The sequence below is a fragment of the Ranitomeya variabilis genome, chromosome 4, assembly GCF_051348905.1.
Source record: "Ranitomeya variabilis isolate aRanVar5 chromosome 4, aRanVar5.hap1, whole genome shotgun sequence".
In the NCBI taxonomy this organism is placed as follows: domain Eukaryota; kingdom Metazoa; phylum Chordata; class Amphibia; order Anura; family Dendrobatidae; genus Ranitomeya; species Ranitomeya variabilis.
Window position 1 is genome coordinate 134,417,984 of NC_135235.1, and position 21,340 is coordinate 134,439,323.

Here is a 21,340-nt window from a genome sequence, read left to right on the forward strand (position 1 = left end):
GATATCTGAGCTTTTTTGAGCTTTTTGACAGGCTTCGGGGAGCAAGAGTGTTTACTAAACTAGATCTGCGGGGTGCTTACAACCTGATTCGCATCCGTGAGGTAGACGAATGGAAGACAGCTTTTAACACTGAGGATGGGCACTATGAGTATCTGGTGATGCCTTTTGGGCTCTGTAATGCCCCAGCCGCTTTCCAAGACTTTGTAAACAATATCTTCTGGGATATGCTCTCCACCTCGGTGGTAGTCTACCTGGATGATATTCTCATCTACTCTCCAGACATAGACTCCCACCGGAGAGATGTGTGCAAAGTCTTCAATCTCCTACGGGCAAATTCCCTCTATGCCAAGTTGGAGAAGTGTGTGTTTGAGCAGGAGTCTTTGCCTTTCCTGGGCTATATCATCTCGGCCCAAGGATTGGCTATGGATCCTGCCAAGCTACAGGCTGTGATGGACTGGCAGGAACCCCATTCTCTCAAAGTGGTGCAGCGCTTTATGGGGTTCATTAATTACTATCGCCAGTTCATTCCCCACTTCTCAACTTTGGTGGCTCCTTTGGTTGCCCTCACCAAAAAGGGAGCAAATCCCAAATTGTGGTCAGAAGAGGTCTCCAAGGCCTTCCTCTCTATTAAGTCCCACTTTGCTAGCGCTCCCATTCTACATCGCCCCGATGTAGATAAACCTTTCATAATGGAGGTGGATGCCTCATCTGTCGGTGCAGGTGCAGTCCTATTCCAAAAGGATGCTCAAGGTCGGAAGCATCCCTGCTTCATTTTCTCTAAGACCTTCACACCGGCAGAGAGGAATTATTCCATCGGGGACAGGGAGTTGCTAGCTATGAAGTTGGCCTTCTCGGAGTGGAGACATCTCTTGGAGGGGGCTTGTTTTCCCATCCAAGTTTTCACGGACCACAAGAATTTGGTTTACATTCAGACTGCCCAGCGCCTAAATTCTCGCCAGGCCAGCTGGTCCCTGTTCTTCACCCGGTTCCATTTCACTCTCCATTTTCTTTCTGGGGAGAAGAATATTTGTGCCGATGCTCTCTCCCGCTCTGTAGTGTCATCAGCGGAGGAGGAGGAGGAACCTCGGCTTATTGTCCCTTCTGAGAGTCTGAGGACCGTGGCTCCAGTTTCGCTTGAGTCTGTGTCCCCGGGTAGGACTTTCGTGCCAGCAAATTTGCGACCGGAGGTTCTCTTGGGCTCATTCATCCAGAGTGGGTGGGAACTTTGGGACTAAAAGGACATCTGAGCTGCTGGCGAGAACGTACTGGTGGCCACATATGGTCCGTGACGTCGGAGACTATATTCGGGCGTGTGTCTCCTGCGCCAAAAATAAGTCTTCTCGACAACGGCCAGCTGAGTTATTATATCCCCTGCCGGTGGCAGACAGGCCCTGGGAGATGGTCGGGATGGACTTTGTGGTGGGTTTGCCCAAATCTCGTGGCTGTACCATCATTTGGGTTATCACCGATCATTTTTCTAAGATGGTGCACTTGTTGCCGCTTCCCCGGCTACCTTCTGCACGGGCCTTGGCAGCATTGTTTATTAAACACATCTTCCGTCTACACGGTATGCCGGACAAAATTGTCAGTGACCGGGGTCCCCAGTTTGCGTCTCGGTTCTGGAGAGAGCTTTGTCATCTTCTCAGCATTGAGTTGAATCTCTCTTCTGCATATCATCCCGAGACGAATGGGTTGGTAGAGAGGGCCAACCAGACCTTGGTCACATATCTGCGACATTTTGTCTCAGCCAGGCAGGATGACTGGGCATCTTTGCTATCATGGGCAGAGTTTGCACTGAACAACGCTGTAGCTGACTCCACTGGACAGACCCCATTCCTCCTTAACTATGGTCAGCATCCGCGGGTACCTGTGCCCATGCCCGTGTCTTCCGCCAACTCCAGGGTGCCAGACTGGGCTGTGGAGGCAAGGGACATTTGGGCCATTCGGGCCTCCAAGGAGAGAATGAGGTCCTCCGCCGATACACATCGGCGCCCCACTCCGACCTTTGCTCCTGGCGATTTAGTGTGGCTCTCCGCCCGTAACATCAGGCTGCGAGTTGAGTCCTCTAAGTTTGCACCTCACTACTTGGGTCCTTTCAAGGTCCTCGAACAGGTTAACCCTGTGGTCTATCGTTTAGCCCCTCTGCCACGCCTGGGTATCACCGACAACTTTCATGTGTCCCTCTTGAAACCCGTATACATGTCCCGGTTTTCCGAGTCATTGGCTGGGACATCGGGGTCATCTACGGACGATTACAAGGTGAACGCTATCTTGGGGTGCAAGGTGATACGTGGCAAAAAAATTTATTTGGTGGATTGGAGGGGTTATGGCCCAGAGGACAGGTCCTGGGAGCCTGCTGAGCAAATTCGAGCGCCGCAGCTCATTGCTGCCGTAGCGAGGTCCAAGAAGGGGGGGTAATGTTAGGGGTCGAGATCCCGCCTTTGCACAGGGGGAATCTCGGGCCATCTCCGCTGCGGTCTCCCATTCTTCCCCTGCCGCAGTGGAGCCTGCTCAGCGGAGACATCGGTCCCAGCGTCTCGCTCAGTCTGACTCTGTACAGAGAGTTACTGCTGCTTTTCCTGCTTCTGCCATTGAAGTCAGTGCTGGGCATCGGCGAGCAGACGCTTCTGGGACTAAGTCCTGATTTTCTCATTCTGAGCATGCCCAGAGTAAGATCTCTCAGTGGAGATCGAGGGTCACATGATCAGACACTGCAGCAAGGTCCTGTAGGTGCTCACGCTCTGTGGCAGCCTCTCATTGGTCACCTGCAGGAAGGTCCTGTACGTGCTGCAACTATTTAAGGCTCGCATGGCCGCACGGCCATGCGCTAGTATTGAATCAGTTTTGTGTATGCGCCTGTGTGGTCACATTTATGTGTGTGTTCAGGGACTCGGCTGAAATAAGCCCCTAGAATGCCGGCACCTCCGGCGAGGAGATTGTGTGTGTGGATCTAGGGCCCCGGCTGAAATAAGCCCCTAGAATACCGGCTTCTCCGGTGAGGAGATTGTATGTGTGTGTGACCACAGACTGCTTTCAGCTCGGCAGTTAGCTGTGTACCTCTATGAGGTTAACAGGGCACAGCGTCTTGTTTCCATGCGACTCTGTGAAGTAACAGAGTTCGCTTAAACCGCCATATAGTGCCGTCATTTGATAGCAGCAGGTTCCTCCTGCACGGTGGACCCCGGGCTGCGAACGCACCAATAATAACATCTATATATACTTGGTGCGTTCCGCTAGCCCTAACACTGATGAATTCAAATGACAGATTTTGGCTCATTTTTCTACACTCAGTAGTCACTTCTGGTGATAAATCCTTTAGCCAGTGTTTATATAAAACTCTAATACTTAGTAAGTTTTTGTAAATTACTAAAGGTTTATAAATCTCGTAGCACAGACCTGAAATTCAATAATATCGGTAATAGTAATCATGTGCATATTAAGTAGCAGTCCATTTAGTCAGTGTCTGTCATACAATGGCCTCAGAGAGTTACAGCATTTTGGGGTTGTTTGACCACATATTTTTAATGACAATCTTTCAGGCAACATGTAAAAATGGATGACTATATACCTGAATGATACTGCTGGATGCAGGGATATTTTCAGGAACTGTGGCTTCATAAATACTTTTCAAAAAAATGGGTTTGTTATCGTTGACGTCCAGTACTGTGATTAGGACAGTGGCTGTTCCGGTTTTCCGATTTCCTGCTGGTCCATTGTCTGCAAACACACATTATAAACAATTACAAAAAACAAATATATATGAATACACACACGCACTCACATGCATTGCCTAAAGACATACAGTATATACACAATACTATGACTGTGACATTGTGATGTCTATGTCTTGCCTCTAAAGATGACCAACCTATTTTAGCTAACTACCACTGGCTCTGAGTAGCTTAAAGACCTAGCTAATCACACCTGACATTAGCTAAAGTCCAAGTGTCTCAGGCTTCTAAACATCCCTTCTACATTATTCCTTGCCCAAGCAAAAAGGCCCCTTCAGCTCTTTTGTCTGCAGAAGTGTCTTGTCTGCTGCTCGTCCTAAACTGCGCTTATCTACCACTCATGATCCAACTCTCTCTACCTTGATCCATTCTCCCATGATTCCAGTTTACTAATGTGACTGTTAATTCATTATATTTATGCATCAGCATTTACTACTCCAGGAGTAGATACCCAGTGCTATTCTCTAGGAGTGTCTACACCACCCTTTGTGTAGAGAGGGGAAAGGGAGGAGGGGTAAAGAACTCAAAAGTCAGCTTCTTGGTTTATCATGAAGAAGAACTTGTAAGGAACTCAATCGATGCTCATCTCCTATTGGCTATGTAAGGCGGCCAGGGTGGTAGTCGTGGCAACGAGCTGTAGTGTTCCCACACCCTAGCGCACCACAGATGAAATACAATGTCCCTTCTGCTGCATGTGCAGCATGTGCAGCAGTACACTCACATTCACTACCAGAGTCCCCTCGACTTCTTTCACTCCGGCTCCGCATCCACGAGCTCCACAAACCATCTCAGAGACAATGTCCTTTTTCATCAGTTCAACTTTACTTAGCAGTAGGGTTTCCATCACAAATGCAGCACAGTGTACACAGAGTGGCATCTCTCATGCTTTCCCTGCCTTCCAAGCAATCTCTGATTTTTCTGGCAGTCCTTGTCTTGCTTCTGGCAATCCCTGCTTAGCTTCCGGCAATTCATGCCTCGTTTCTGGACAATCTCTGTCCCGTCTGTGCCTTTAGGCCCATGAGCTTCCTACCATTCCCTTGTCCGGCTTCAAAAGGAAAAGGTGCTAGGCTTGCCGTCTTAGCTTCACCTGCCCTGGTTGTAGACCCCGGATCCTCTTTGGGTTGGTTTCTATTCAAGCTGGTGACTGCCTGCATGCCTCTCAGCCTGGGGTCCCTTCCTGCCTCAGCAGCCTTGTCCCCACGGCCAGTAGACTGTCTCTCTTCATTGCTGCATCCTGACTACTCCCAACCAGGACATGCCTCTCTATATCCCACCGTTCTATGCTGCACTACTCTTTACCTCCTCCCAACTGACAAACCCCTAATGCTCACTATACTTACTCTAGACTTTGATTCTCTGTCACTAATTTGCCCCACTATCACTAATTTGCAATAGTCTGCAAATTGAGATTCTGGTTTGGCTATTATCCTAAATCATGTGACAAGGCTCATTAAAAGGTCGACATTGACTTGTAGGATTGCTACTTCCAATAGGTGGTACTAGAGTTCTAGTTCTCTTCCTCTCTGAAGAGACAATTAGCATATTTCCCAGAGGAGCATTGCGGCTTAAAGTCTCCTCATCTCGGCATGCTTAGCATGTCAATCTCTGCAAGGAGAAACTATACTTCTTGGATATCAGTCGGACGCCTCTCACACAGCCAAACCAGATCTCCACTTTGCCCTGACGAGGGCCAGTACCCTGAAACACAGTGTCTGCAAATTGAGATTCTGGTTTTGCTATTAACCTAAGTCATGTGAAAAGGGTCGACATTGACTTGTAGGATTGCTACTTCCAATAGGTGGCACTAGAGTTCTAGTTCTCTTCCTCTCTGAAGAGACAATTTGCATAACTAGCATATTTCCCAGAGGAGCATTACGGCTTTAAGCCTCCTCATCTCGGCATGCTTAGCATGTCAATCTCTGCAAGGAGAAGCAATACTTCTTGGATATATATATATATATATATATATATATATATATATATATATATATACACACGAACTGTACACAGGTGTGCTCAAAAATGTATATACCCCAATAGAATTTTTGCCTTTTTGGCATTTGTTCAGAGAATATGAATGATAACATCAAAACTTTTTATTCACTCATGGTTAGTGGTTGGGTGAAGCCATTTATTGTCAAACTACTGTGTTTTCTCTTTTTAAATCATAATGACAACCAAAAACATCCAAATGACCCCGAAAGTTTACATACCCCATTTCTTAATACCATGTTTTGCTCCCTCTAACATCAATGATAGCTTGAAGTCTTTTGTGTTAGTTGTGGATGAGGTTCTTTATTTTCTCAGTTGGTAAAGCTGCCCACTCTTCTTGGCAAAAAGCCTCCAGTTCCTGTAAATTCCAGTGCTGTCTAGCATGAACTTGAGATCTCCCCAGAGTGGCTCAATGATATTGAGGTCAGGAGACTGAGATGGCCACTCCAGAACCTTCACTTTGTTTTGCTGTAGACAATGACAGATCGACTTGGCCTTGTGTTTAGGATTGTTGTCATGTTGGAACGTCCAAGTATGTCCCATGTGCAGCTTCCGGGCTGATGAGTGAAAATTTGCCTCCAGTATTTGCTGATAACATGCTGCATTCATCTTTGCTTCAACTTTGACTAAGTTTCCTGTGCCATTGTAGCTCACACATCCTCAAAACGTCAGCGATCCATCTCCGTGCTTTACCGCAGGAATGGTGTTCCTTTTATCATAGGCCTTGTTGACCTCTCTCCAAATGTAACGTTTATGGTTGTGGCCAAAAAGTTCAATTTTGGTCTCATCACTCCAAATTACCTTGTTCCAGAACTTTTTAGGCTTATCTTTGTGCTGTTTAGCGTATTGTAGGCAAGATACTTTGCGGCATTTGCACAGTAATGGCTTTCTTCTGGTGACTCGACTATGCAACCCATTTTTCTTCAAGTGCCTCCTTATTGTGCATCTTGAAACAGCCACAACTAGTTTTCGGAGAGTCCTGTAATTCAGCTGATGTTATTTGTGGGTTTCTCTTTGCATCCTGAACAATTTTCTTGGCAATTGTGGAAAACATTTTTGTTGGCCTATGTGACCATGGTTTTGTTTTTACAGAGCACATGATTTTCCTTTTCTTAATCACAGTATGAACGCTGCTGACTGGCATTATCAATTCCTTGGATATCTTTTTATATCCCTATCCTGTTTTATACAGTTCAACTACCTTTTCCAGTAGATCTGCTGACAATTCTTTTGCTTTCCCCATGACTCATAATCCAGAAATGTCAGTGGGTGGATGAACGATGCAAGAGTCTGTCTGGATCCCAGAAACTCACTCAGTTTTTATGCACACACACTGATTACAAGCAAACAAGTCACAGGTGAGGATGTTACCTTTATTAGCCATTCAAACTCATTTGTGTCAACTTCTGTGCATGTTATCATGCCAAAATCACCAGGGTATATGAACTTTTGATCAGGGTCATTTGGATGTTTTGGGCTGTCATTATGATTTAAAAAGAGAAAACACATTAATTTGACAATAAATGGCTTCACCCAACCACTAACCATGAGTGGAGGAAAAGTCTTGGTGTTATCATTCATACTCTCTGAAAAAGGCCAAGAAATCATAAATTCTGTCGGGGTATGTAAACTTTTGAGCACAACTGTATATTTTATAAATGTCATATTTATTGCTATACAAAATGATAAACATGCTGATATGAATAAAAACAAATTAACAATTAATATTGGCTTCAACCGTACAACTCCTGTTCTGTGAACCTACAATTCCCAACATTCCCTGAAAGCTATAGCAATGGAACCAATGGGATTTTTGCTACAGAGCAGATTAAGTTTTCAAATACTTATTTTTATTTCAGATCCTGGACTCTCGGTGCTAAAAAGTAGGGAAGGAAGTCTTCTCCACCCAAACAGTGATTTTTCGTTGGTAGGGGAGACTAGACTTTGTATTGCTGAGCGGTATATTTATACAGTTATTGGAAGCATTCCCTGCGTGGATATAGCTGCCTTTTTCATTTAAAAGTGTATTTCTTATTTCTGTACCACTTCATCACCTGGCTACTTCATTTCTTTTCCACTGACATCCCCACTATCATAATGGGTGACTTCAACATCCCAATTGAGACTTCCCTCTCAGCTGTCACTAAACGTCTATCTCTCACTTCCTCCTTCGGCCTCGCTCAATGGTCTTCTCCAACCACTCACAAAGTTGGCCACACACTGGACCTCATCTTCATCTGCTCCCTATCTATAACCTCTGTAACTCATCTCTCCCTCTTTTGGACCACAAGCTTCTTACATTTTCTTCCCTCTCCTCTCCAGGCCCACAATCCCCACCCTACAAACTTGCACACCCTCGCAGAAATCTTAAACACCTCGATCCACACTCACTTTCTGAATCCCTTCTCCCTCTTACAGACATAAGTTCCCTACACAATACGGATGCAGCTTTATATAACACCACAATAGTTGCAGCTCTCGAAGGCCACACTCACCACAGCAAAACAAACCTACTTCTCATCTCTCATATCCTTCATCTCACAACCCTAAACAGCTATTCAACACTTTAAATTCTCTCCTCTGTCCCCCAGCTCTTCCTCCCTCTCCACTCATTTCAGCTGAAGACTTTGCCTCATTCTTCAAGCAGATGATTGATAACATCATTGAAAGCTTTGCCCTATAACCCCCATAAACCCTCTTCCTAACTACTCAGCCCTCCTCCTCCAAAACCAACTTTTCCACCATTACAGAAGATCAACTTTTTCCCCTACTCTCAATATCACATCTCGCCACCTGTGCAATTGACCCGATCCAATCCCACTTCATCCCAAACCTCACCACAGTCTTCTTCCCAACCCTAACCCATATGTTTAAGCTATCACTAACAACTGGTATTTCCCATCATGTTTCAAACATGCCTCAATCATACCCATCCTCAACAAGCCCTCTCTTGACTCTTCCTCTGTATCTAGCTAGCGCCTCATATCACTTCTCCCCTTTGCCTCAAAACTACTGGAATAACACGTCCATTTCGAATTGTCCTCCCACCTCTCCTCCTGCTCCCTGTTTGACCGCTTACAATCTGGCTTCGGACTGCATTACTCCACTGAAACTGCCCTAAATAAAGTCAATGACCTACTAACTGCCAAAGCCAAGGGATACTACTTTGTCCTCCTCCTCCTGGACCTATCCTATGCCTTTGATACAGTGGACCACTCCCTGTTACTACAGACCCTCTCATCTCTTGCCATCACAGACTTGGCCCCATCTTGGATCTTGTCATACCTAATAGACCGGACATTCAGCATCACCCACTCACACACCACCTCCTCCCCTCGCCCCCTATCTGTCGGAGTCCCGCAAGGTTCAGTCTTAGGTCCCCTGCTCTTCTCCATTTACACATTTGGCCTGGGACAGCTCATAGAATCTCACGGTTTTCAGTATTATCTCTATGCTAACGACACACATATCTACCTCTCTGGACCAGATATCACCTCCCTACTAACCAAAATCCCACAATGTCTGTCTGCTATTTCATCCTTCTCCGCTAGATTTATAAAATTTAACATGGACAAAACAGAATTCATAATCTTTCCCCCATCTCACTCGACTCCCCCAACAGACCTATCCAATAAAGTAAATGGTTGCCCACTCTCCCCAGTCCCACAAGATTACTGCCTTGGGGTAATCCTTGACTCTGATCTCTCCTTCAAACCACATATCCAAGCACTTTCCACATCCTGCTAACTTCAACACAAAAATATTTCCTGGATCCATACATTCCTCAACCAAATATCTGCAAAAACCCTAGTCATGCGCTCATCATCTCCCACATTGACTACTGCAACCTCCTACTTTGTTGCCTCCCTTCTAACACTCTCGCACCCCCTCCAAGCTATTCTAAACTCTTCTGCTTGACTAATCCACTTGTACCCCCGCTATTCTATGGCCTCTCCTCTCTGTCAATCCCTTCACTGTCTCCTCATTACCCAGAGACTCCAGTTCAAAACCTTAACCATGGCATACAAAGCCATCCACAACCTGTCTCCTCCATACATCTGTGACCTTGTCTCCCGGTACTTACCTGCACACAACCTCCCATCCTCACATTATCTCCTTTTCTACTCCCCTCTTATTTCCTCTTCCCACAATTGAATAAAAGATTTCTCCCACACATCCTCCCTACTCTTTAACTCTTTACCCTAACATATCAGACTCTCGTCTACCTTGAAAACCTTCAAAAGGAACCTGAAAACCTACCACTTCCGACAAGCCTGCAACCTGCAGTACCCACCAAACCACTACATGACCAGCTCTACCTTTGCCTACTGTATCCTCACCCAGCCCTTGTAGATTGTTAGCCCTTGCAGGCAGGGACCTCTCTCCACCAGTTGTGACATGTATTGTTTAAGATTATTGTACTTGTTTTTTATTATGTATACCCCTTTCAAATGTAAAGCACCATGGAATAAATGGCGCTATAATGATAGGATAAATAATAATAATAATAATTTCTTACCTATAGCTTCTAGCATTAGACTGTAAGAAGCCATGGTCTCACGATCAAGATTCACAACTGTTCTCAGAATGCCATCACGAAACCCAACCATGAACTTCCCATCTTGGTTCCCACCTACAAAAAAATGGATTTTGCTTAAAACAAAAACAATAGAAGACATAATATCCATAAGTTAAAAAAATACATAGCTTCCAAAAAAAAGCATGAAATCCAAAAGTAAAAAAGTATAATATCCCCCCCAAAAATTATAATATCCAAAAGAAAAAATGTATAACATCTAAAGTATTGATTTTGTAGTCACTTTATAGGTAGGAAGAATATGAACATTTCCAACATATTCTAGCACACATAAACAGACTGTTCACAGAACTTGTTGCACTCTCTGCCGAACAACATTTAACCAATTTCTGCCAGCTGACAGAATAGTACGTCAGCTGGCAGAACCCTGCTTTGAGGTGGGCTCCGGCGGTGAGCCCACCTCAAAGCCGCGACATGTCAGCTGTTTTGTACAGCTGACATGTGCGCGCAATGAGCGCGAGCGGAATTGCGATCCGCCCACGCCCAATAACTAGGTAAATGACGCCGTCAAACGCTGACAGCGGCATTTAACTAGCGCTCCCGGCCGCGTGGCCGGAAGTGCTCGCACCGCTGATCCCCGTCACATGATTGAGGGTCATCGGTGCATTGCCATAACAACCAGAGGTCTCCTTGAGATCTCTATGGTTGTTGATGGCCGATTGCTTTGAACGCCACCCTGTAGTCGGCGTTCAAAATAACTAGGGTTGAGCGACTTTCATTTTTTTAAGATCGAGTCGGGTTTTGTGAAACCCGACTTTGTCCAGAGTCGAGTCGAGTGCAGTCGGCCGATTATCGCTAAAAGTCGGGGATCGACCGAAACACGAAACCCAATGCAAGTCAATGGGGAAGCATAGTCGACAGTGAGTGGAGGCCAGGAAAACACCTACAGTGCCCATTTTAATGCCAAAAACATCCATTCTTGTTTCTGAAGCTTGTCAATCTTAATTAACTTTATAATAATAGTTGGGCATTGGAAATTGGGGGTCATTTGGCAAATTTGTGGGTGGTGGACTACGTCACGGCGGTGGAGCAGGGAGAGGAAAGTATTTCAACGTTGCAAGTGCTGTGATCCTGAGCAAGCAGGGGGGCACACTTGTTCGCATTGGCACTGGCACAGGGCCCCTCAAAGTACAGCGGTGTGTTTGCACAGCGGGGGCGCCTCCCACCAGCAGCGACACTTTTGCGTACTCTGAGGGGCCCTGTGCCAGTGACGTCGCCAACGAGTTTGCCCCCCCACCTGATGAAGGAACCTGCACTTTCATCTGCAACTTCCTCTTTGTCCCTGTGTAAGGTGGTATAACATGCGGGAAGGGGAACCTTACTTTCAGCAGGGTCAGATTCTGGCTGTGTAGAGTGCAAGGGGAATGTAGTGGTCTAGGTCAATGTACCAGCAGACTCATCTAGCAGTGGCTGGGCAATGGGCAGGATGAGGAGGAAACAGATATAGGGCCAAAGAATAAAGTAGGCTAAATGCAGTTCAAAATTGGTAACAGGACAGGACTAAACAGGCGGCATTGCTTTGTTCAGTGGAGTAGCAAACCCAGGAGCAGCAGACACTGTTTTAAGGGCCCAACCACACTAGTAGGCCAAATGCAGTTTAATATCTGATACTATAGGCCCAAAGCCAGAAGGTTGAAGCTCAGCTTTATTCAGTTGAGGGCAAACACCAGGGAGGGGCAGACACCGTTAGTAGGCCCTAACCACCAATTTTTAAAAACACAGCACTTAATGAGAGCCAGAAGGTTGAAGCTCAGCTTTATTCAGTTGAGGAAAAACACCAGGCAGGGGCAGACACCGTTAGTAGGCCGTAACCAAAGTTGAAGGCCAAATGTAGTTTAATATCTGATACTATAGGCCCAAAGCCAGAAGGTTGAAGCTCAGCTTTATTCATATGAGGGCAAACACCAGGGAGGGGCAGACACCGTTAGTAGGCCCTAACCACCAATTTTTAAAAACACAGCACTTAATGAGAGCCAGAAGGTTGAAGCTCAGCTTTATTCAGTTGAGGAAAAACACCAGGCAGGGGCAGACACCGTTAGTAGGCTGTAACCAAAGTTGAAGGCCAAATGCAGTTTAATATCTGATACTATAGGCCCAAAGCCAGAAGGTTGAAGCTCAGCTTTATTCAGTTGAGGGCAAACACCAGGGAGGGGCAGACACTGTTAGTAGGCCCTAACCACCAATTTTTTAAAACACAGCACTTAATGAGAGCCAGAAGGTTGAAGCTCAGCTTTATTCAGTTGAGGAAAAACACCAGGCAGGGGCAGACACCGTTAGTAGGCCGTAACCAAAGTTGAAAGCCAAATGCAGTTTAATATCTGATACTATAGGCCCAAAGCCAGAAGGTTGAAGCTCAGTTTTATTCAGTTGTGGAAAAACACCAGGGAGGGGCAGACACCGTTAGTAGGCCATAACCAAAGTTGAAGGCCAAATGCAGTTTAATTTCTGATACTATAGGCCGAAAGCCAGAAGGTGGAAGCTCCGATTTAGACAGTGGAGGACAATTTGAATTAGGGACTGCAGACAGACTTAGTAGGCTGTCCCCTGTGGACCATGCATCCAACATATTAACCCATTGCGCCGTAATGGACACGTAATCTTCCGTGGCCATGCCTACAGGTCCATGCGTCTGTTGTCAGGTGCACCTTTGTACTCACAGATTGCCAGAGTGCATGGACAATGCGGTCTTTTACATGCTGGTGGAGGGTTGGGATGAACGTTTAAAAAGGTTCCAGGGGTACACAGGCAGCATTGGTGTGGTCAGTGGAGGAGTATTGCAAGTAGGGGCCGCAGACAGGCTCACAAAGGCCTAAAATAACAAACAGTAGGCAGTCATGGCAGTTTGAAATCGGTTACATGGATGCACAGGCAGGCACTCCAGGCAGCATTGTGGTCAGTGGAGGAGTAATGCAAGTAGGGGCCGCAGACAGGCTCACAAAGGCCTAAAATAACAAACAGTAGGCAGTCATGGCAGTTTGAAATCGGTTACATGGATGCACAGGCAGGCACTCCAGGCAGCATTGTGGTCAGTGGAGGAGTATTGCAATTAGGGGCCGCAGACAGGCTATCAAAGGCCTAAAATAACAAACAGTAGGCAGTCATGGCAGTTTGAAATCGGTTACATGGATGCACAGGCAGGCAGCATTGTGGTCAGTGAAGGAGTAATGCAAGTAGGGGCCGCAGACAGGCTCACAAAGGCCTAAAATAACAAACAGTAGGCAGTCATGGCAGTTTGAAATCGGTTACATGGATGCACAGGCAGGCACTCCAGGCAGCATTGTGGTCAGTGGAGGAGTATTGCAATTAGGGGCCGCAGACAGGCTATCAAAGGCCTAAAATAACAAACAGTAGGCAGTCATGGCAGTTTTATATCGGTTACATGGATGCACAGGCAGGCAGCATTGTGGTCAGTGGAGGAGTAATGCAAGTAGGGGCCGCAGACAGGCTATCAAAGGCCTAAAATAACAAACAATAGGCTCATGGCAGTTTTATATCGGTTACATGGATGCACAGGCAGGCAGCATTGTGGTCAGTGGAGGAGTAATGCAAGTAGGGGCCGCAGACAGGCTCACAAAGGCCTAAAATAACAAACAGTAGGCAGTCATGGCAGTTTGAAATCGGTTACGTGGATACACAGGCAGGCACTCCAGGCAGCATTGAGGTCAGTGGAGGAGTATTGCAAGTAGAGGCCGCAGACAGGCTATCAAAGGCCTAAAATAACAAACAATAGGCTCATGGCAGTTTTATATCGGTTACATGGATGCACAGGCAGGCAGCATTGTGGTCAGTGGAGGAGTAATGCAAGTAGGGGCCGCAGACAGGCTCACAAAGGCCTAAAATAACAAACAGTAGGCAGTCATGGCAGTTTGAAATCGGTTACGTGGATACACAGGCAGGCACTCCAGGCAGCATTGTGGTCAGTGGAGGAGTATTGCAAGTAGGGGCCGCAGACAGGCTATCAAAGGCCTAAAATAACAAACAATAGGCTCATGGCAGTTTTATATCGGTTACATGGATGCACAGGCAGGCAGCATTGTGGTCAGTGGAGGAGTAATGCAAGTAGGGACAGCAGACAGGCTATCAAAGGCCTAAAATAACAAACAATAGGCTCATGGCAGTTTTATATGGGTTACATGGATGCACAGGCAGGCAGCATTGTGGTCAGTGGAGGAGTATTGCAAGGAGTGTCTGACACAGTTAGTACTCCAAAAAAATAAATAGATGTTAATGTCTCGCAAAACAACTATAAGTAAAAAAAGGGTGGCATGCTTAGGTACAGGGGTGGGCTCATCTGAAGAGTTTATGACAAAGTAATTTGGCAGTAAATTAGTATTTACTGGTGTCAATATAGGACACTGACCCAGACTACTTTAACTAGCATCATAGATGCAAACAAATTGGTATTGTTTGTCAGTGCCAGGCATTGAATGATGTCAGTGCATAGACTAAACATTGGTGGAGCTGTGCGAGATAATTTTGCACGTGGTAGAGCACAGTTTGAGCTGGGGGGGGGAACTCTCTTGTGGCCGGCGGTACCGCCCCAGGGCCCCTCATGTTACAACGGTGTGTCTGACGTTGGGTGCGCACCACCACCGCCAGAGACACTACATTGTACTATGAGGGACCCAGTGGCAATGCCAGCGACCAAAAGCGGGCACACCCGCCTCTTCAGACAATCAGCACTGTAACGGGTGCTTGCGTCAAGTGGCGAGACAACGGCCCCGTGGGGGGATTTTTCCCATTGGGGGAGGTGTAAACATGTCGTATGCTGGACAAACAGCTGCTGCAAATTAACAGATTGGAACACTCAGTAAGACCAGTCCACAAGGAAGACCTTTTTATAGGAAAGCTAGGTGTCAGCCAGGAAAGGTGGGGCAAAATAATTTGAAATCCAGGAGTGGTTCATTTTAATGAAGGTGAGATCATCCACATTTTGGGTAGCCAGACGAGTCCTTTTTTCGGTTAATATTGAACCAGCAGCACTGAATACTCTTTCTGATAGCACACTAGCTGCTGGGCAAGCAAGCTCCTGCAACGCATATTCTGCCAATTCAGGCCAGGTGTCTAATTTTGATGCCCAGTAATCAAATGGGAATGACGGTTGAGGGAGAACATCGATAAGGGAAGAAAAATAGTTAGTAACCATACTGGACAAATGTTGTCTCCTGTCACTTTGAATAGATGCTGCAGTACCTGTCCTGTCTGCGGTCATTGCGAAATCACTCCACAACCTGGTCAGAAAACCCCTCTGTCCAACGCCACTTCTGATCTGTGCACCTCTAACACCTCTGCCATGTAGCCCCCTGCAGCTTGTGTGAGAACCATCACCGGCGCTGTGTGCTGGGAATGCCTGAATCAAACGGTCTACAAGAGTGGCTTGTTTGGTTGCTAAGATTTGTTCGAGGTTCTCATGTGGCATAATATTTTGCAATTTGCCTTTATATCGAGGGTCAAGGATGCAGGCCAACCAGTAATCGTCATCGCTCATCATTTTAGTAATGCGTGGGTCCTTTTTGAGGATACGTAAGGCATAATCCGCCATGTGGGCCAAAGTTCCTGTTGGCAACTCTGCGGTTGTGCTGGTTTGAGGGGCAGTTACAGGCAAATCTACGTCACTTGTCTCCCTTAAAAAAACAGAACCCGGCCTTGCAATGCCACTAATTTCTGTTGGCCCAGGAGAAGCTTCCTCATTAAAAAAGTACTCATCCCCATCATCCTCCTCGTCCTCCTCCTCCTCCTCTTCGCCCGCTACCGAATCCTCTACACGGCCCTGACCAGACAATGGCTGACTGTCATCAAGGCTTTCCTCTTCCTCGGCTGCAGACGCCTGCTCCTTTATGTGCGTCAAACTTTGCATCAGCAGACGCATTAGGGGGATGCTCATGCTTATTATGGCGTTGTCTGCACTAACCAGCCATGTGCATTCCTCAAAACACTGAAGGACTTGACACAGGTCTTGTAGCTTCGACCACTGCACACCTGACAACTCCATGTCTGCCATCCAACTGCCTGCCCGTGTATGTGTATCCTCCCACAAAAACATAACAGCACGCCTCTGTTCGCACAGTCTCTGAAGCATGTGCAGTGTGGAGTTCCACCTTGTTGAAATGTCGATGATTAGGCGATGCTGAGGAAGGTTCAAAGTCCGCTGATAGTTCTGCATATGGCTGGAGTGTACGGGCAAACGGCGGATATGCGAGCAAAGTCTGCGCACTTTGAGGAGCAGGTCGGGTAACCCCGGGTAACTTTTCAGGAAGCACTGCACCACCAGGTTTAAGGTGTGAGCCAGGCAAGGAATGTGTTTCAGTTGGGAAAGGGCTATGGCAGCCATGAAATTCCTTCCGTTATCACTCACAACCTTGCCTGCCTCAAGATGTACAGTGCCCAGCCATGACTGAGTTTCATTCTGCAAGAACTCTGACAGAACTTCCGCGGTGTGTCTGTTGTCGCCCAAACACTTCATTGCCAATACAGCCTGCTGACGCTTGCCACTAGCTGTTCCATAATGGCACACCTGGTGTGCAACAGTGGCAGCTGCGGATGGAGTGGATGTGCGACTGCGGTGTGTGGACGAGCTCTCGCTTCTGCATGAGGAGGAGGAAGAGGAGGAGGGGGGGTGAACACCTACAGCCAACTCTTTCCTTGACCGTGGACTAGGCAAAACTGTCCCAATATTGCTGTCCCCTGTGGACCCTGCATCCACCACATTCACCCAGTGTGCCGTGATGGACACGTAATGTCCCTGGCCATGCCTACTGGTCCAGGCATCTGTTGTCAGGTGCACCTTTGTAGTCACAGACTGCCTGAGTGCATGGACGATGCGGTCTTTAACATGCTGTTGGAGGGCTGGGATGGCTTTTCTAGAAAAGAAGTGCCGACTAGGTAGTTCGTAGCGTGGTACAGCGTAGTCCATCAGCGCTTTGAAAGCTTCGCTTTCAACTAACCGGTAGGGCATCATCTCTAATGAGATTAGTCTAGCAATGTGGGCGTTCAAACCCTGTGTACGCGGATGCGAGGATGAGTACTTCCTTTTCCTAACAAGAGTCTCATGTAGGGTGAGCTGGACTGGAGAGCTGGAGATCGTGGAACTAGCGGTGGTGCCGGTGGACATGGGTGACTGAGAGAGGGTTGGAGATGGTATGCTGTAACCTTTAGGGACGTTTGGTAGTTAGTCCAGGCTTGCAAATGCATGGTGGATAAATGACTATGCATGCAACTTGTATTTAGACTTTTAAGATTCTGACCTCTGCTTAAGGTTGTTGAACATTTTTGACAGATGACTTTGCACTGATCATTTGGATGTTGTTTAAAAAAATGCCAGACTGCACTCTTTCTACTATCGGATACCTTTTCAGGCATTGCAGACTGAGCTTCTTTAACCGGATGGCCAAGCTGTCCTCCAACTGGTTTTGGTTTTGCCACGCGTTTTTGGCCAGATACGGGCCCGGTAGATGGAACCTGTTGTGATGTTGATGCCTGCTGCGGCTCCTCCTCCTCCGCTTCAGAACTACTGCCGCCTGCACCCTGTTCCCCCAATGGCTGCCAATCGGGGTCCACAACTGGGTCATCTATGACCTCCTCTTCTATGTCGTGTGCGATTTCGTCTGTGTCACCGTGTAAGCCGGTGGTATAGCGTCCGTGACGGGGCACCATAGTCTCCGCTGGGTTTGATTCTGCCTCAGTACACTGCGAGGGCAATGTTCTGATCTGAGTCAAAGGAACAGCATAGTAATCTGGCTGTGGCTGTGCATCTGTGCACTCCATGTCCGATTCAACTTCTAATGGACATGGCCTGTTAACTGTTTCACTGTCTAACCCAGGAACGGTATGTGTAAAGAGCTCCATGGAGTAACCCATTGTGTCTCCTGACGCATCCTTCTCTCTTGTTCTGGGTGAAGAAGACAAGGAAGCGACTTGTCCCTGACCGGGAGCATGCACTGCTCTGACATTTGGCACTTTCCGAGGAGGAGGCGAAAGAGCTAGAGGCAGAGTCAGCAATGAAAGCCAATACTTGTTCCTGCTGCTCCGGCTTCAAAAGTGTTTTTCCTACTCCCAGAAAAGAGAGCGTTCGAGGCCTTGTGTAGCCAGACAACGAACCTGGCTCAACAACTCGAGACTTAGGTGCTGTATTGCTTTTACCACGACCACCTGATGCTCCACCACCACTACCATCATTACCAGCTGACAATGACCGCCCACGGCCACAACCTCTTCCACTAGACTTCCTCATTGCTTGCAAAACGTAACCAAAGTAACGCTATTTGTTACTGTAAAACAACTTATAAGGTGAACTCAAACTTCTGTAGAATTTATATATACCTTTATAGGTGCCTGACACTGAAAGAAAAATCAGGCCCAATGTTACACACTAGGTTTTCTGTGGCCCAATAATTTGAGACAGATGGCACACACAGGCCCAGCACTCAAGCAGAAATGCCAATCTTAATCTCCCACTATATTTTTTTTTTTTCTGGGAGAATTTACCCTAAAAAAAAAAGGCCCAGTATTACACAGTGTTTTCAGTGGCACACAATGAGAGAGAGATGCCACACACAGCAATGGCACAGAGGCAGACTTGACAATATTTATCTCCCACTAATTTTTTTTTTGGAAAAGGGAGAATTTAGAAAAAAAAAAAAAAGGCCAAGTATTACACAGTGTTTTCAGTGCCACACAATGAGAGAGAGATGCCACACACAGCAATGGCACAGAGGCAGACTTGCCAATATTTATCTCCCACTAATTTTTTTTTTGGAAAAGGGAGAATTTAGAAAGAAAAAAAAAAAAGGCCAAGTATTACACAGTGTTTTCAGTGCCACACAATGAGAGAGAGATGCCACACACAGCAATGGCACGGAGGCAGACTTGACAATATTTATCTCCCACTAATTTTTTTTTTGGAAAAGGGAGAATTTAGAAAGAAAAAAAAAAAGGCCAAGTATTACACAGTGTTTTCAGTGCCACACAATGAGAGAGAGATGCCACACACAGCAATGGCACGGAGGCAGACTTGACAATATTTATCTCCCACTAATTTTTTTGGGGAAAAGGGAGAATTTAGAAAAAAAAAAAAAAGGCCAAGTATTACACAGTGTTTTCAGTGCCACACAATGAGAGAGAGATGCCACACACAGCAATGGCACGGAGGCAGACTTGACAATATTTATCTCCCACTAATTTTTTTTTTGGAAAAGGGAGAATTTAGAAAGAAAAAAAAAAAGGCCAAATATTACACAGTGTTTTCGGTGCCACACAATGACAGAGAGATGCCACACACAGCAATGGCACGGAGGCAGACTTGCCAATATTTATCTCCCAATATTTTTTTTTTTTTGAAAAGGGAGAATGTACCCCCCCCCCAAAAAAAAGGCCAACTATTACACAGTGTTTTCAGTGGCACACAATGAGAGAGAGATGCCACACACAGCAATGGCACGGAGGCAGACTTGCCAATATTTATCTCCCACTAATTTTTTTTTTGGAAAAGGGAGAATTTAGAAAAAAAAAAAAAAGGCCAAGTATTACACAGTGTTTTCAGTGCCACACAATGAGAGAGAGATGCCACACACAGCAATGGCACGGAGGCAGACTTGCCAATATTTATCTCCCAATATATTTTTTTTTTTTGAAAAGGGAGAATGTACCCCCCCCCAAAAAAAAATGGCCAACTATTACACAGTGTTTTCAGTGGCACACAATGAGAGAGAGATGCCACACACAGCAATGGCACGGAGGCAGACTTGCCAATATTTATCTCCCACTAATTTTTTTTTTGGAAAAGGGAGAATTTAGAAAAAAAAAAAAAGGCCAAGTATTACACAGTGTTTTCAGTGCCACACAATGAGAGAGAGATGCCACACACAGCAATGGCACGGAGGCAGACTTGCCAATATTTATCTCCCACTAATTTTTTTTTTGGAAAAGGGAGAATTTAGAAAAAAAAAAAAAAACGCCAAGTATTACACAGTGTTTTCGGTGCCACACAATGAGAGAGAGATGCCACACACAGCAATGGCACAGAGGCAGACTTGCCAATATTTATCTCCCTGCAGTTATCTCAGAAAAGTATGGCAGGCAGCTGTAAAAAGGACTGCTGCACACAAAAGTGTGGACAAACACACAAGATAGCTGTGCAGAAAGGAAGGAAAAACAGGATTTGTGCTTTGAAAAAAAGCAGTTGGTTTACACAGCGGCGTACACACAAAGCAACGCAGCTATCAGGGAGCCTTCTAGGGCAGCCCAATGAGCTACAGCGCTGAGGAAAAAAAAATGTAGCTTCCACTGTCCTGCAAACAAAAGGTGGTATTGGACAGTGGAAATCGCTACAGCACAAGCGGTCTGTGGCTTTATGTACCCTGCCTATCACTATCCCTGCTTCCGAAGAAGCTGCAGCAACCTCTCCCTACGCTCAGATCAGCAGCAGTAAGATGGCGGTCGGCGGGAACGCCCCTTTATAGCCCCTGTGACGCCGCAGAAAGCAAGCCAATCACTGCAATGCCCTTCTCTAAGATGGTGGGGACTGAGATCTATGTCATCACGCTGCCCACACTCTGCGTCCACCTTCATTGGCTGAGAAATGGCGCTTTTAGCGTCATTGAAACGCGACTTTGGCGCGAAAGTCGCGTACCGCATGGCCGACCCCACACAGGGATCGGCTCGGTTTCATGAGACGCCGACTTTGCCAAAAGTCGGCGACTTATGAAAATTAACGATCCGTTTCGCTCAACCCTAAAAATAACCATGCATTTCTGCTACATAGAGGTGATATGTGCTTTACCTCTATATAGCAGAGGCGATCGAGTTGTGCATGCTTCTAGCCTCCTATGGAGGCTAATGAAGCATACCAAAATTAAAAAAAAAGTGTTTAAAAATATATATATAAAAAAATATATATATAAAAGTTCAAATCACCCCCCTTTCGCCCCAATCAAAATAAAACAATTAAAAAATCAAACCTACACAAATTTGGTATTGCCTTGTTCAGAATTGCCCGATCTATCAATAAAAACAAAGGATTAAC

General features: G+C 46.2%; 1 protein-coding gene across 2 annotated transcripts in view; it reads right to left on the minus strand.

Moving 5' to 3' along the window:
- Positions 1-21,340, minus strand: part of CDH23 (cadherin related 23) — a 1,745,895-nt gene that overhangs the window by 484,598 nt on the left and 1,239,957 nt on the right. Inside the window, exons 26-27 of one of the 2 annotated variants that reach the window (XR_013214534.1) lie at positions 10,243-10,356; positions 3,247-3,717 (exon numbers count right to left, since the gene is read on the minus strand). Coding sequence is in view for 1 of the 2 variants with exons in the window: in XM_077259280.1 (XP_077115395.1) it covers positions 3,569-3,717; positions 10,243-10,356 (263 nt within the window). In the remaining variant the exon portion in view is untranslated. The remainder of the gene's footprint in view (positions 1-3,246; positions 3,718-10,242; positions 10,357-21,340) is intronic. The other variant, XM_077259280.1, reaches the window with a different exon arrangement.